Source organism: Aythya fuligula, chromosome 3, assembly GCF_009819795.1.
Source record: "Aythya fuligula isolate bAytFul2 chromosome 3, bAytFul2.pri, whole genome shotgun sequence".
In the NCBI taxonomy this organism is placed as follows: Eukaryota; Metazoa; Chordata; class Aves; order Anseriformes; family Anatidae; genus Aythya; species Aythya fuligula.
The window spans coordinates 100,379,493-100,394,287 of NC_045561.1; the positions used below are offsets into that span (position 1 = coordinate 100,379,493).

Below are 14,795 nucleotides of genomic sequence, written 5' to 3' on the forward strand. Positions count from 1 at the left end.
ATATTAATTTTATAATGATGTGTGTCTACTGGACTTGTGTCCCTTGAGAAGATTGTTCTGTATAAAATAAGATAGCCTAAACCCATGAAGGCTTTCTTTGTCTTTTTTTTTTTTTTTTTAATTTTATTAGGTATTTACATGGCTGCGTTAGCAGATACAAGGCTAATTGGATGACAGAGGTGACAGTACAGTGTGACTTGTATAACTAGGGATAATTTTGTTTAATGAACGAAAAAATATATGTAAGAATATTGTAAAGTTAGCAAAGCAGTGAAAATTCAGATGTTTACATTTTAAAGTTGAAAGCATTTTTATGATTTTGAATTTATCATTTTATACATTAAATTATTTTTCTTCCTTTGTTCTTAATTGCTAGAAATTCCATGTTCTGGGCAATGTTTAGAAGGCATTTTCATTACATGAACTACACCAGGGTTTATAATCTGAAATGTTGAATTCAGTGCTGCAGGAATAGGCTTTAAGAACTTTATAACAGTAGAGTGGATGTGATTGTGTGGCATTATTTTCTTCTTTTGAGGAGAAGGCAAAACTTTAAATATTGCAAGTGTATTAGCAAACGTGATACAGCTTTAAGTTTAAGACCCACATGGTATTGTGTATTCTTTTGATTTAGTGATCTGATAATACTGCTTTCTTTCATGCTTGACTTCACTTTTTACCTAATTACACATGCAGTTTTGACAAACGACACTGTGCCTATTACCTGCCAGCTTTCCTGACCTTGTCATTTTTACTGATGGTTATACGTAGCTGCTTCAGACAAAACAAGTGCTTGTGTATTTTAGGGGTTGCACATTTATGTTTTTGCTACTTATTCTTTCCTGCTTCCCAGAGCAGTAAAAACTGGAGGGCAGCAGTTGACTTGTGTGGACGTCTTCTAACTGCTCATGGTCAAGGCTACAAAAAAAGTGGACTACCTACTAACCATACAACAGATTCTTTGCAGGTATGTTCAAAGATACCCCCTTGTTGCTTTTTCCCAGCATACTCACTGTGGAATATATATATTTTAATTTTTTTTTAATTATTTTTATTTTTACGTAGTCAGACTTGTTTTCCTAATTGTTCCTAAAAATTAGACTTAATAAGGCATTGTACCAAGTCACTTTTTCTGTTTGCTTATGTAAAGTAGGTCTTCATTTTAAACAAAACAGTTTTAAAAAGTAAAATTCTGTCTTGACTGTATATTTTGAAAAGTAATGACATTTATAAAAGGAGTAAGTTTTTCTGTCTTAAAAGACTCACTGCATGAAGTTCATGGGCACTGATGGGCACCTAAACTCTGCCACATTGCTGTCTCACTCCCCTTCCTTAAAGGAACAAAGGGAGAAAATATGGAAAAAGCTTGTTTAAGGAAGGACAGGGAGATCCCTCAACAATTACCATCATGGACAAACCCAAAATTTGTCTTCAACTTTTCCATATCTTTACAAAGAAACAAAACATTACTCCTCTGAGTTTTGTTGTAATGGTCTTTGGAAAAGTGTTCTGTGAATATGCAAGTAAATATAAATCCTGATTCTTACCAGCAAGTAGCATAGAATTTCTTCACTCAACTTTATCAGAAAAACTTAGTCAAAGTTGTGTTTAGATGTGTCTTGTGATTAAAGAGAATAACAGATTTCATCTTTTCTTTTTTTATATATAATCATTTTTAGCTGTGGTTTGTGAGGCTAGCACTACTCGTAAAACTGAATCTCTTCCAAAATGCAGAAATGGAATTTGAACCATTTGGAAATTTGGACCAGCCTGATCTTTATTATGAATATTACCCTCATGTATACCCTGGACGAAAAGGTAGGATACTTGATTTATAAAACATTTATTTTAACCATGAATTAGTGGTGGTTTTTTATTACTATTTTTTCTAGTCTTCACAGAAATAATGGATTTTGGTTTGTTTTTTTAAAATCTAAAGCATTGGTGATCCTTTGATTCTTTCTTTCTTTTTTTTTTTTTTTTCCCCAAAAATAGAACGTGATTAACTACTAAGTTAAAGTAATGTTTGTGTTACAGCGGTAGTGAAGTAAAAATAAGGAGTGAAGCTACTCCATCACAGTCTAGATGGGCAGTGTATTACATGCTGCTGATACAGCATTGATTTGAGAGAGGGATGTTTTTAACAAGTAAATATGATAAAATATTCTAGCTCTAGAGTATTTAAATTAATAAACCGTAAGAGTTCATTCTCACCAAAAACACCTGTTAAAGATCATGAGAGAGTTTATATGGGCAGCATTAATAAGCTTTCCTTATATGAGTTTTCTGATATTTAATATAGCTTTAAATTGTTCTATGGCTTTTCACAGTGGAAGGGGGAAAGCACAATCTTTCCCTACTGTTCAAGACCTGTTTGGTATTTTTTGTTCTTTCATTTTCCTTTTCTCCCCAAAGCTGTAGAAGACTAGTATCTATAGAGCTTTCTGCATGTATTGTTGGCCCATAGATTCCAGAGTTGCTAACGGACAGTAGACAGGCTAATACTCACATACTCACATCTCCGTGCACACAATAATAGTTTATCATGTGTCCTGTTGATGAAGAGGAAAAAAGAAACCACCTGCTTCAGTTGTTTAAGGGTTTTATCTTGAGTTGCAAATGCACTCAAATGCACTCTCACTGCTGCCGCTAGGTTAACCTAGTAGTTCTATTTCCCAGGATATTCTGATACTCCAAGAGTCTGAGTTTGACAAATTTTCTAAGAGTAATTTCACTCCCATTCCACACTACTTCAAAATTTTATTTTTTCTAAATCTATTAAATTCTCTCTGGTGCAAGTTATCTTATCATTCTTTGGCTTTCGTATTTGAACAACCATTTACAATAAAATGCTTGTAAATAATGTAATTTTAATAGATAGGGCCACCATCCAAAAAAAAATAGGGTCCATTTTATGTGAAGTGCTGGTAGTCTCAATGGGTTAACCTAGAATGATGGAGGGATTTTGAGGTTGCTGAGGAGCCCCAGAGGGCTGTGCTGCCATTCAGAGGGACCTCGACAGGTGGGAGGGTTGGGCCAAGAAGGGCAACATGAAGGGCAACATGTGGCCAAGAAGGCCACATGAAGTTCAGTGAGGGCAAGTACAGGGACCTGCACCTAGGGAGGAATAACCCCAAGAACCAGTACAGGCTGGGGTTGACCTGGTGGAGAGCAGCTCTGCAGAGAGGGAGCTGGGAATGCTAGTGGACAGCAGGCTGACTATGAGCCAGCAGTGTGACCTTGTGGCCAAGAAGGCCGATGTTATCGTAGGGTGCATTCGGAAAAATGTTTCCAGCATGTCAAGGGAGGTGATCCTCCGTCTCTACTCAGCCCTGGTGAGGCCACACCTGGAGTGTTGTGTCCAGTTCTGGGCTCCCCAGTACAAGAGGGACATGGTACTACTGGAGCGAGTCCACAGGAAGGCTATGAAGATGATGAGAGTTCTGGAGTACCTGTCATATGAGGACAGGCTGAGAGAACTGGGACTGTTTAGCCTGGAAAAGAGACCACCGAGGGGAGACCTCATTAATGTATATACGTATCTGAGGGGAGGGAGTTGAGAGGATGGAGCTGGTCTCTTTTCAGTTGTGCCCAGCAACAGGACAAGAGGCCTGGAAGTTCTGACTGAATATGAGGGGGCACCTCTTTATTGTGAGGGTGACAGAGCACTGGAACAGGTTGCCCAGGGAGGTTGTACAGTCTCTTTTTCTGGAGATACTCCAAACCCACCTGGATGCCATCCTGTGCAATGTGCCCTAGGTGATCCTGCTTGGCAGGGGATTGGATTAGATGATCTTCAGAGGTCTCTGCCAACCTTGGCCATTCTGTGATTCTGTGAATGGCAACAGCAGTCTTGTGCTTTCATCCACAAGTAGACTAGAAGGCTCCTGGGATCTCTGACACACTGTTCCTTGTATTCCACCTTGCCTTGGAGTGAATTCTTGACCCTTTCTTCCGTGCTTTAGTTTTCTTCCTGACTTACCAACATTTTCATGCTTTACAAATATTGTCTCTTTTCATCCTAAGCCAGCAGAAGAACTAATGTTTTCTTTACCTTTTGCAGCATTACAAATAATAAATTAATAGCACTGCTTGAATAAATAAAGACACATAAATAGTTGTGTGAATTTTTGGGGGTATTTTGTTTTGTTTATTTCTACCAAAATCTCAAGCTGCAGTGGTCAATAGTAAGGTCAGAAAAGTAATACAGACTTAGTGAAATATGCTAAACCAATAGTTGAGTGATGTCTAGAGTCATACTATTATATGCTATATATATTATAAATATATATATATAAATAAAACTTTTACTACCCATCTGAAAGTGTCAGTTTTATTGCAGCACACAGTAGTACATGTATATCGCTATGTTCACAATTGTGTCACACCTTAAAAACTTGTACTGGGATTGCGAGCAGTTCATAAGAAAGTGTACATCATGAAAGCAGTTTCTAGAGCCCATGCAACTAAATATTTAACAATGCATTACTAATTTAGGCATTTGCAATCTGAATGCAGAAGACTGATTTCATGTTAAAGGAGTAAAGATGATGCTGTATCATCACAAAGAGAAAGAAAAGGGGAAAGGAGGAGGAAGAAAAAGTAAGCATCTAGAGCTCTGGTTAGGGAAATAAAAGCCATCTCTTTTATACAGTTTTTTTCTTCTTAACTCAAAATAAATTATTCTCAATTATTGTAGCTTTTAGAACACTCATTTTGGTAGCATTAACTTTTCTGTAACTTACTGGTCTATTAACCAGAAACAAATGCAAATTATCTCATAAAGGAATGAAATAGCATTTTAATGTTTTATTGTAATCCTTGGCTCTTTCAGAAACACCCAGGCATTACCAATGGAAAGGACATGTTATGTTAGCTGATATGAGAGAGTTTATGAACTGTCATAAGGAACACAGAAGCAGAAGTTATGAATAAAAGTGGAATAGAAAAAAAAAAAAGATGAATAGACTTTATAATTGAAAGACAAAACCCTATAAAGAATTCTGTAAGCCATGAGTTGCAAGAATGACGACAAAAATCCAGCCCTATAATAGACGTGTGCATAAAGCAATCTGGGACGCTGGTTCCCAACCTAAGTAACTATCTGTTACAAAATAATAATAGTAGTAAGCATATGAAATCAGATTTTTCTGCTTCTCGCTGCCCTTGATTTCTAGAAATGGTGATGCACGTGCACATGTATGACAAACTACTGAATTTAAGAATGCTGCACAAAAAACATAGCAATAGGGACTTTTTCCCCTCTATAGTTTACTACTGAAAAAGTTTCTTCTGTGCTGCCTCCAAACAGGTACCTTTGTTATTTTAATCTACTACAAAATACAGTTATTTCTGCAGTCAAGCAGAGAGGTGGGTGACCATATGGGCCAAAGTACAGTTCTTGTTTTCTGCTTGGAATTCCTGTGTACAAAGGCTTTTTGAAATGCAAGAGCCCTACTAGCAAGACAAACTGGAATCCTGACTGTTACAGCAGAGCTGGTCCTTCCTTGCTGACAGAACTTGTTGATGAGTGACAGCTGCCTTTTAGCTGCTGTAAAACAGACACTCCTTCAAATGATGCCATAGGTGCAAATGACAAAAACAGCAGTAAATTTTTATGTATAAAAATATTTAGGTAAAAATATTCCCCACATTATCAAAGGATAAGAAACAGCTTTGCAGCTAAGGGAAAGCGGAAAAGATTAAATAAATACGGAAAAAAGAAAAATGGAATTTGGAAGAATTAAATCCATATCTGAGCGATTTTAAGATTTTACTAGGAAATGAGACCAGTTTAATCTCTGTTCTACATCAAGCAGGAAGGATCAAGGAGTGACTTAACTTATTTCACTGGTTAATACAAGGATCACAGCAGACTCCACCCCTGCCCTCTCAAATAGTGCATGCCTACAGGTAATGGAGGTGACAAAATGAAGAGAGAGTAGAAATCAGGAAAGGAAGATCTTTGAAATATTAGATCCTAGAACTGTGATGAAGAAAATGGTAGTGGGATCCATGCACAGATCCATGGCTGCGAATGCTATATAAAACATCAAGACAAAAGAGAGGCTAGTGGCATTGCCAAAAGGGAAAGAAAAGAGCTCTGGGAAAGCTTCAGATGGAAATTAAGTTGACCTTATTCACCATGTTAAGTTAAATTGATAGAATATCTTCCCCACCTCCTACATTTACTTAGAATTTAAATTCTTTGAGGTATGCTCCCCTGCGATGAATGAATGAAGGACTATCCTCATTGCTATAAGAAGCAGAGCTATATAAACTTTCCTTATCTCAAGCACCAAAAACACAGAAAAAAAATCTAATGTTTTTCATCCCTTATTATGAATATTTTGAATATAAAGAAATGATGCAAAGTACTGTACATGGTGCAATTAATGTTTACATTGTTTCTATCTATAGTCTCATTTCTTAAATTGACTTTTAAGTGCTAACTCCATTTATATACCATGAATCAAAATTATAATGTTGAAACAAAACTCTTCCTTTTATGCTTGTTACACCGCAAAATTATATGTAGGATTACCAGACAGCAGTGGATTGTGGATTCCTACTAATATATTTCAACCAAAATATATGAATGTTTTATATCTATTTTATTATTTAAATTAGCTTGTTAACAATGCATGTATAATAAATTCCTTTATCAATAATCCAGGACTGCATAGTGTAATGCTAGCCAGAACAGAATTGCTTGTTCTCTCGCACATGCCTGGGAACAGCCTCTCTCTCTCTCCCCCTGCCCAATCAAAACTCTATAAGGAAAGTGTGATAGCTGTTCCCACGCCTTAATCCTGCTGTATTCACACAAGATGTGTACAACCAGCAGGTTAGATCCATCCAGCCTCATTGTCCTTACAATCAGCTTACGATCCAAGTTGGTATGTTCAACTTAAATATGAACTGAAGCATGAGGTCATATTCTTTTCAACTTGATGGTTGCAGTATATAATGGTGATATATATTTCCATGTACATCCCTTTATGGTCTCTTTAAATTCAGTCTGTTGTGTTCCACAGTTACCTTCCAACTATAAAATCATCTAATACAGATTGAATAAAAGTGTTGTGGTTCCAGATGGGTATTCAGAGTAGTCAGACTTGCAAATACAATTTTTTCTAAGATAATATAGATACTTGAGTTAACAAATATATGTACAATTTTAAGAGCATGGAGTACTGCCAAAATATTTAATTGTGCTTTCTTTCCCAAGGCTACATAGTCATTATAGACACTGGCAACTTTATGTAGTATTCCTTAAAATTCTGCCTTACTGCAGCTATCGGTAGGTAAGATTTATGGTGATCCCTTTGTGACTTTGTGGTATGGCAACTCTTTGGTTTTCGTTGTTGTTGTTTCTCTGGGGATCGGTTGGGTAGTTTGGTTTGGGGAGGGTGGGAGTTGGAGGCTTTGTTTTTTCTTTTTTTTTTTTTTTTTTCATTCTTTCTCTTCAGTTTTCCTTGCTTCAGTGCAAATAACAACTCCAGATTACTGAAAAAAATATTTTTGAAAGCTTTCAAAGCCAGATTTTAATTCGGAATATCTCTGTACTCTTAGCTCATGTGCACTTACATTGTGAAGCATATGGAAGCGTGCAATTTCAGATAAAATTTTCAAAACGTTTTCTTTCAGTGGTTATGAGCATTTTTGCTCCTATCTCTTCAGTCTTTTTGGAGTGAAAATAATAAACAAAAGCTTGGGAACTAAATATTCTGTTGAATCTGGATTTTTTACTTAGTTTTCTTTGATGGCCAGTGAAACCTACATTCAATGTCACTGTATCATCACTCTTAAAAATGTATGAGGATAAATTGTATGACTGTGCTGTTGTAGACATATGTAAATGTGTGCGTATAAATGCACACATATACACCTCTGTGAGTCTGTGCCTGCATAAAGCAGAATACCTCTTTAGATTTTGTGTTTCTTTTTTTACCCAATTAAGGGAAGGATTTGCAGTTTTCCTTTTATTTTTGTTTTTTTAATATTAAGATCCTGCTTTATACTTCCAGTAAATGGTCATTTGCCCTACTGCTGCATTTTTTGTCATTTAAAATCTGTTGAATAAGCTTTAGAAGGCAGATGAGAAATAAACTCTGATAAAAATGATAAAAAAGATAAAAATACTAGCCATTGGGATCCTCATTTTATTGCTCTAAAAGGGCTGCTGCAGTTGAGGGCTTTACTTTGAATTTGCTTGGCATGAGGTGGTGTCAATGTTATGATAGGAAAACGTGCAGCTGTTCATAAAAAAAATAAATAAAATTAAAAAAACGAAATCTGTGGTCTTAGAAAATTCTACCTGATCTTAGTATCTAATCCATCTGTGCTCCCATGCTGTTGGAGTATGAATTTTGTTTTTAAGAGACCTTTTTTAACTTTCATTTTTGCCTTTTGTATGCTGGTGTATATATATGTCTCATATTAGTCTCATATATATGAATGAGACTAATTCATACCAAAGTGACAATCAAAAAACATATTCTTTGAGGAAAAAAATAGATGCACTGTTTTTAGAAGTGATAGCTTAAAAAAAAAAATGTCTTAAAATGATACTATTTTTCCATTATTCATTTTCAATGAATAAAATTACTGTGAAATGGTCAATAGAGGTTACAAGTAGAACATCAAGCTGGAAGAAGATTTATTAAACTTAAAAATAAAATTTCAAGACATGGCAGTAATTGTAGGGTATTGCCTTTGTTGAAATCATCTATGATTAGTGGACACGATTTTGCTGTATAAGAGGGCATCACTTCTGCAGCATGCGGAAGAGTGGAAAAAAAAAAAGACATTGTCCAGTGGTCACAAGTAAATATTTTAATTGCAGGCTATGCTGCTTGCTTTAAATATTTCTGTGGTGGTATACATAAAGCTATGTTGCCTTGTTTAATTTCGTACTGAGTAAAATAGAATAGAGGGCATGGTTTTGATTCAAAATAGCTTTGCAGAAGTCAGCCCATGCCAAAATCCAGTGTTTATTTAAAATCCTTGTATCCCCAGAGGACTCTCACATGATATATATTTCCACTTACATAGGAACCTTTTGCAAAGAAATTTGTGTTAGAGTAAGGCACTCTGTGCATTAAGTATGTGGCCTAACAACAACTAAGTAGGTGAAGAATTTACGACAATATAATGTCATTCTTTTTTTCCCAAAAAATACTTAATCTAGTAAGCATAGTTATTTCTGTTACAGCTTAATGTTAATGTACTCAGTCTTTCTTGTTTTTTCCCCAATGCAACACTGTTTATTGAAGCAAGTATAGTTTTTTCTCTACTGTTAATCTGCTTTTTAATTAAATTTTGTACTGAATTCTACAACCTGCCCTTTAGACCTTCATAACACTATTGTTATTGATCAACTGGAAACATCAACAAATGTCATTACCTCTTCCCAATTGTTCTCCCGTTAACTAGATGGTATAAAATGAAAATTACAATGTTTTCTAAAGTCTCAGACGCAGTTTATGATCTACTCCTTCCATCTGGAATGCATCCATTCCCATCAGAAACACTCTCTGTGATATGTATAGTATTGTTTCATCCTATTAACATTTGCTTCTTTTTCTGGTTTGGTTGCAGGAAAGATTTATGTTCTGCTTGAACAATTAGAATTTTAGAAAGGAGTTTGCATTCTTGTCCTTGAATTTCTTCTTGTCGCTAAGTAAAGTGAGCAAGTTCTCTTTCTCATCAGAAAAGGAGATGGAAGAGAAAGAAAATACTTTTATCTTCTTGTCAGTTTAAAACGATGTCCTTAGCCCTTCATTATTTTGTAGAAGGCACTACAGAATAATGACGTTATTTGTCTCGTAGCATGTGTTTTTAAAGTTCATGGCACAATCTTGCAACAGTCTTGAGGGAGATGTACAACTATAGCATGTCTTTCTTTTATCCTTTCTTTTCTTTTTTTTTTTTCTTTTTAGCCAAATATCAACAGAAGTTTGCTTCAATACTTTGACAATTAATTATAATGAGATTTCAATTATAGTGATGAATAAGATCAAGAAACACTTTCTATTCTAAACCTTCTTTTTCAACTACTCACTCTTAAAATCTTTTTTTGAAAGTTTTGCTGTTTTTTCCCTTCACTAATTTACACCATTTCAACAGCGTGCTTTGACACTTTTATTAAAAGAACAACCACACTTTTATGAAGAACACAGGATTTCTCCATGGAAAACAGTATCTCTAAACGGGATTTTGAAATGAGAGTGAATAAATACATGTAGCACAAAGCACAAGAAAAAACTTTCAGCAGGATGTGATAGCTTGATACTGAAGTTCCAGTGAAACACAAGTTTGCTTTCCCAGTGAAGGTGGCACAGATTGGAGCAAACTTTTGAAGAAGTGTCCTCATGCTTTCATATTAGTGTTTTCTGAACTTAGGCTTTAAGCAAATAAGTTATTAGACTCAACAGTATAGCTAGGTGAAATATTTAGAGTTTGCAATATAGTAGAAAAAAGACTAGATAGAATGAAATACCTGTGATCTAGTGTTTGCTCAAATCAAATTAATCCCCCCGCTTAAAGAATTGTTGGATTAGGTCTTGAAGAGGATTGTGTTACACATAAATGTGCACATGCTTCTCCATTGCTATGTGGACTTCCTAAATATTCAAATTTTCTAGTTTGATGTGTGACTTCAGTGTAACAGTGTAAATTGCTAACTGAAAGAAAATCAAGTAATGCTAGATAGGAGTTTTGTCAACACTGTTATTGTCTCCCAGCCTTAAAGGCCTTGTCGAATAGGTGCTGGCAAAGAACATAGACTGGTACAGTCTATGTGAAATTCCCTTGAATTTCAGTGTGCTAAAAGCCCTCATCTTAGCAAGAACTGTGCTCATGAGTTGTTCAGTGAGCATGGATCTACAGTGCCATACAACACTGTGCAGAACTCTCGTGCATGTCAGGAACAAGACAGACCTATGGGTTGTGCATGAGCAAATTGTAAATGTGACAAACAAGTGAACTTTTCTGTAATTACCAACAACTCAATAGTATACATGTTGGAAATTAGACCTTTCTCTGTATAGATATCTCATTTATATCACACTTTGGAGAGTTTCTAGGATCATGCCTGATGGTGAGTTCCTTTTCTATGAGGAAAATGAGCCTGAGGGTTAGGGTTGGTTCAGGCATCACAAACCACTTCAGCAAGATGGCACCCCATTAAATGTCTGCTTCTGGACTAATACCAGCTGTAAGTTTCCCCCAGTTTGGGATTTTTGCCAAAGTTCCAATTAAATCATACTATTTAGGGCAGTTTACTGTCTGAACTGGTAGCATTCCCGTGCCTTCTTGTTTTTCATGAGAAAAGCTTTTTTCCTGTAATTTAGCTACCATTGTTGATAATGCAGGGTATTTCTTATTTTACTGTAATTAACAGATCTGAAATGCAAAGTGGGGAGCCTTTCACATACCACATGGAAGTTTGGGGTCTCTCCTAAACTAGGTTGTTCTGTGGATCGTTTTTGTAATTATAGACTACTGAATTGATTTCCAAAGTAAATTTTATTAAAAAAAAAAAAAAAAAAAAAAAAAAACAAGCATGTTACAGGGATAGCTTTTTGTTTGTCATTGTATACTAGCCAGAGTTTCTTTCTCTTTAGCTTGTTTTTTCTTTCGTTCTTTTCTTGTGCCCAATTTTGTTTTCTTTAATGTACAGCGTTCTCTTCCACTTTATTGGTAACAAAGTTTCCCTTTTTCTGCAGAGTACAAGTACTATGGCAAATTTCTTCAAAACGTGTTTTGAGCTGAAAGAGCATGCTTAGAAGTAGACTGCAGCATGCACTACAGCTTCGTAGGAGCTGCTACATAGAGGATTGGCCATCTTTTATATGCTGTCATGTTCTGACATCAGGCCTGGGTGTTTATTTACTCCTTAGAGATGATCAAGAAAGACTAGACTTAAGGAAATAGTGCAGTAATAGTGGAAAACGAGAATCTCTCATTCTTACCTTTATTTCCATGAACTTCAGGGAAACCTTTCCTTTTCATATCAGAAGCATTAATCACTAGGACCCAACAGAGATAACCAGTAATCCTCCTCAGAAGTCTAAGGAGGGTAGAGCTCTAGAATATTAATTGTTATTTAATGAATGAGTTGCATCTCTTGCACAATTCCACAGATTTTAAAGGCTTTTTATATTTTATAAAATGTGGTTGGCTTTCTGGGCTGCAAGCTGACATAGCTGGATCATGTCGAGCTTGTCATCAACCAACACTCCCTCTCCTCAGGGCTGCTCTCAATCCATTCCCTGCCCATCCTATATTTGGGTTTGCCCTGGCCCAGATGCAGAACCTTGCAGTTGGCCTTGTTGAACCTCATGAAGTTTGCACAGGCCCACCTCTCAAGCCAGTCCACGTCCCTCTGGATGCCATCCCTTCCCTCCAGTGTGTCAACCACACCACACAGCTTGGTGTCATCGCAGACTTGTTGAGGGGGCATTCAATCCCCCTGTCCATGTCACCAACAAAGATATCACCAACAATGCTGCTCCCAATACTGACCCATGAGAACACTACTCATTACTGATCTCCACTTGGACATTGAGTCATTGACCACAACTTGAGTGTGACCATCCAACCAATTTCTTTCCCATTAGGTGGTCCATCCATCAAATCCATGTCTCTCCAATTTAGAGACAAGGATATCTGGGAGGACAGCATCAAATGCTTTGCACAAGTCCAGGTAGATGATGTCAGTTGCTCTTCCCCTATCCATCAACATTGTAGCCCCATTATAGAAGGCCACCAGATTTGTCAGGCATGATCTGCCCTTAGAGAAGCCATGTTGGCTGTCACTAATCACCTCCTTGTTTTTCATGTGCCTTAGCATAGTTTCCAGGAGGATCTGCTTTATGATCTTGTCAGGCACAGAGGTGAGACTAACTGGCTTGTAGCTCTCCAGGTCTTCGTTTTTTCCCTTCTTAAAAAAAGGGGGTTGTGTTTCCCCTATTCCAGTCAGTGGGAACTTCACCAAACTGCCACAACTTCTCAAATACGATGGATAGTAGCTTACCAATTACATCTGCCAGTTCCCTCAGGACCCGTGGATGTATCTCATCAGATCACATGGACTTTTGCACCTTTAGGTTCCTAGATGATCTCAAACCTGAACTTCACCTACACTGGGCAGTTCATCATTCTTCCATTCCCTGCCTTTGCCTTCTGGGGCCTGGGCGTTGTGTCTGGAGCTGTTGACAATAAAGACTGAGGCAAAAAAGTTATTGAGAACATCAGCCTTCTCCATATCCTGGGTGACCAGGTCTCCCATTTCCTTCTGGAGAGGGTCCACAATTTCCATAGTCTTCCTTTTATCATCGATGGACCTATAGAAGCCTTTCTTGTTGCCCTTGATGTCCCTGACTAAATTTAATTCTAAAAGGGCCTTAGCTTTCCTAACTTGGCCCATGGCTGTTCAGACAGTGTCTCTGTACTCCTCCCTGGCTATCTGTCCTTATTCCCACTCTCTGTAGACCTCCTTTTTCTGTTTGAGTTTGGCCAGAGAAAGGAGACCTACAGAGAAAAATGAACCTTAAGAATGTCCTTAGCAATATACTGTTTGTTCATTCTTATCTTGTGTTTTGTGTCTTGGATGCATACATATCTACATCTTGTGTCTCACTGTAATACTTAAAATTTCATAAGTGTTATGTGAAAAGGATGCAGGAAGAATAATCTGTTAGGAAACTGAGTAGTACCTGTTCTTATTATGATTACTAAACAAAATTATTTTTTGTTTAATCTTGTCTTAAAATGTATTTACATACAGTGGTTATTTTTCATGTTGTATTCAGTTTCCTGACATGTTTGATTTATGTAAAGGCAATACAGTTAACTAAGCATAGAATTGTTATTGATCACCTTTAAAAACATCGTACGTGTGTTTCACTTAAATTATCTTTATTTTTCTTTTATAATTCAGCTTCTTAAATTCTGCCTTTATAATATCTGTAATTGTGCTTTTTTAAGCAGAATTTTTGACAGTTAACTTTTTAAGTTTCACCTGTTTCCTTTGTCACATTCCTCATTTAAAAAAAGGGAGGAAATACTTTTTTTTTTTTTTTAATCATAAGGATCGATTTCTGTGCCTTGCAAGACAAGAGTGGAAGCTGTGTTTTTGTGGATTTGTGTGCAAAAAAAGTCTGGAAGATGTGCCTTTGGTACCACTCAATATGATAACATCATGAAAAAACAAATAGAAGTCTATTGTTTAGACCAAAATTCTTAATGAGCTGTGTTAGCTCATGAAAGTATTACAGGCAGCACTTTCTGTGATTCTCTTTATTTGATTGCTTTTTACATTTTGTCAGTGAACTGCAGAAGCACTGGTGAAGATTCACAAGAGTCGTATTATCGTTTGCCTTCACTTTTTTCATTTCTTGTTCACCCTGTGAAACTCTACTAAGGTTTTTTCTAAACCTGTTCTGCTCTCGATTTTCTCTTCCACCATGGTACGCACACAGGTCACCTTATTGCCTTTCGATAGCAAAGGTTCATAATCATCATCTTCTGAAAAGGCTTTTGGTACCTTGCTGTTGCTTCTCTCAAAGCAGTAAGAGAGTGCAACAATAGATACAGACAATACAGTAATGGAATACATTAATACACTTTTTAATTTATTTTTTTTACACAACTGTTAACTAGGAGTAACAGAATTATTTTGATGAACAGATTTCTTCACATGCATTTTATATTAATGCTGTATAGCTTTTTCCCAAGAAGTATGTGTAAACTGTATTGATGCTTTATAGAAGTACCACTTGTTGAAA

General features: G+C 36.4%; 1 protein-coding gene across 2 annotated transcripts in view; it reads left to right on the top strand.

Moving 5' to 3' along the window:
- The window catches only part of TRAPPC12 (trafficking protein particle complex 12), a 53,229-nt gene that overhangs the window by 10,564 nt on the left and 27,870 nt on the right, over window positions 1–14,795 (top strand). For both annotated transcript variants that reach the window (XM_032184406.1, XM_032184407.1), the window contains exons 4-5: window positions 854–967; window positions 1,680–1,818. In XM_032184406.1, coding sequence (XP_032040297.1) covers window positions 854–967; window positions 1,680–1,818 — 253 coding nt within the window. The remainder of the gene's footprint in view (window positions 1–853; window positions 968–1,679; window positions 1,819–14,795) is intronic.